Source organism: Crocuta crocuta, unplaced genomic scaffold (genome assembly GCF_008692635.1).
Source record: "Crocuta crocuta isolate KB4526 unplaced genomic scaffold, BGI_CrCroc_1.0 scaffold443, whole genome shotgun sequence".
Classification (NCBI taxonomy): domain Eukaryota; kingdom Metazoa; phylum Chordata; class Mammalia; order Carnivora; family Hyaenidae; genus Crocuta; species Crocuta crocuta.
In genome coordinates, this window is record NW_027529446.1 from 1,046,953 (window position 1) to 1,049,184 (window position 2,232).

Here is a 2,232-nt window from a genome sequence, read left to right on the forward strand (position 1 = left end):
GCCAGGGTGAGTGCCACACTGCGCCCCCACCCCGGGCTCCGGGGACCCAGCCAGCGCTCCGCGCAAGCACCCCAGCCACGCTTACGATGTCCTCCACCAGGTCTCGGGTGGCCCGGATGACGATGAGGCAGACGAGGGGGACGAAAAGAGTGAACCAGGGCAGCGTGGAGATCTCGGGGAGGCCCTGCCACGGAGGGCGGGTCATGCCGGCCGCCCCCAGGCACCACCCTGCCCACCTCCCCCTGCCCTCCCGCCCGCCCCACCCAGCCTCGCAGCCTAGCACCCTGTGTCCACCCGCTGACCACCTCGGCCCAGCGCTGGCCCCCTCTCCCCCCAGACCTTGGGACAGTCACCCTCCTGTCCCTCCGGCCCCTCTCCCGGCCTGGAACTTCTCCCCAGCAAGCTCCTCCTTTCCCTTCCATGCCCAGCTCCCATTTCACCTCCTCCAGGAAGCCCTCCTAGCCCCACGCTTGTTCTCAGGGCCTTCACTTTCACGGTTCCCCTCCAGTAGCCCTGCTCCCTTTAGGTGTGAGCTCCACTGTCGCCTCCTCCAGGGACCCGCAGACTGGTCTGGGTGGGGAGTCCCTGTCTCCATCACTGGTCCCTATCCCATGGTCTGATGTCACCCCTGCCAGCCCCCGAGGCACCTGAAAACAGGTGTCAGGGCCACCGCTGGGTCCCCAGTGCCCAGCACACAGCAGGTGCTCAATTAACGTTTACTGGATCTTTACTCAGAACAGAATGAGATGCTGGGTAAGGGTCGGGGTGCCCTGGAAACTGCCCGCCCACTGAGAGAGGACGGTGTCCAGGCTGGACGCCTGCCCCCTCCTGCCCGGCCCAGACCACCCAGGCAGTGGGAAGGGCTCCCGCGGGCCCTGAGATCATGCTTGTGACCCCTGCTTCCCCCTTGCCTCTGGGGTCGGCTTGGAGGGCTGGTCTGAAGCCGCCCATCCTGCAGGGGTGGGGGGGAGGGCGTGCCCTTCTGCCCCTGAAGAAGCCACGCATGCGCCTCCCATAATTCATCACGCATCGAGCCCTCCTCGGTGCCAGGCCCTGGGCTGTGCTGCGGGGACCCAGCAATGAGCGCGTGCAGACAGGCCCTGACCCGCACACCACACAGACAAATGCACAGTGAAACCGTGCCCTGGGTCTACAGAGCCGTGGGGGCAGAGGGTGGTCAGGGAGAGCTCCGCGGAGGAAGCAGTGTGAGCAGGTGCTGACCCCTCCGCACCTGGAGAATGATGATAAGAAGGAAGTAGAGGTTGGACACGCGGTGGAACTGCTCGTACAGGTTCAGGGGCAAGAAGGAGAAGACGCTGTACTTGGCCGTGTGGATGACATTGCTCTGGAACGACAGTCGGCGCGGGATTGCTGCCGAGGCCAGGAGGCCCCACGCCCGCCCCGTCCCGCCTTCTGGCTGTTGCCAGCATTGACTGAGCTGGTCCTGGGCGCAGACTCAGGGAGCAGAGCCGTGAGCAAAGCCAGGTGCACACCAGGGGTTTCAGGCGGAGCCCTGGGGACACGTTGCACTTTAAAGGTTTCATATTCATTTAACTCAAACTGGNGTCCTGGGGACTGAGGTTCAGGGCGGGTGCTGCGGGACAGGAGGGGGCAGAGACTCGGGGGCCCACCTTATACTTCCTCCTCTGCCAGCACAGAAAAGCCTTCTCCTTGAACTGGCTGTTGTAGTCTCTGCTGTTGGCTTTCACCTCCCAGGTGAACGCTGGAGCCGGAGAGAGCGGGGCATTGAGCAGGGCAGCAAACACAGGCTAACGACACCCCAGAGGAGGACGGAGGGGCCCCGGGGGGCCCCAGCACAGGGGACCCTCAGCTCACGGCCAGGGAGCTGGTAAACAAACAGGACAGCCCGGCGGCCCTGTGCGCACAGTCAGCCCGAGGGGCACGGCCCGTGCCCCGCCCCCTGGGCCAGGGCCTAGGCTAAGAAGAGAACAGGCTCCGGGAGACCCCTTCACAGCCATTCCTCCTACAGAGCGGTAAACTGAGGCCCAGTAACGGGCTCCGAGGTGTCCCAGGCTACAGGCCCAGAATCCTGAGTCTAGCAAGTCACTGGACTTGGGACCGTCAGGCAGCGAGAACCCCACGCCGGGCCTCCTGGGTCCCCCCACCTCAGCCACTGCACCCGGTGACGCCCCTTCGCCCAGACCCAGGACGCGCACCTGAGTTCTTCTCCTCCTCCAGGTCTTCTTGGTAGGAGAGGCTGCCCATGCTCCT

The 2,232-nt window shown here is 65.0% G+C and overlaps 1 protein-coding gene across 1 annotated transcript in view; it reads right to left on the minus strand.

Moving 5' to 3' along the window:
* ATP8B3 (ATPase phospholipid transporting 8B3) overlaps positions 1–2,226 on the minus strand; it is a 19,454-nt gene extending 17,228 nt beyond the window's left edge. The window contains 4 exon segments of the mRNA XM_077760608.1: positions 86–184; positions 1,232–1,345; positions 1,632–1,723; positions 2,178–2,226. Coding sequence (XP_077616734.1) covers positions 86–184; positions 1,232–1,345; positions 1,632–1,723; positions 2,178–2,226 — 354 coding nt within the window.
* Positions 2,227–2,232: the final 6 nt, after the last annotated feature.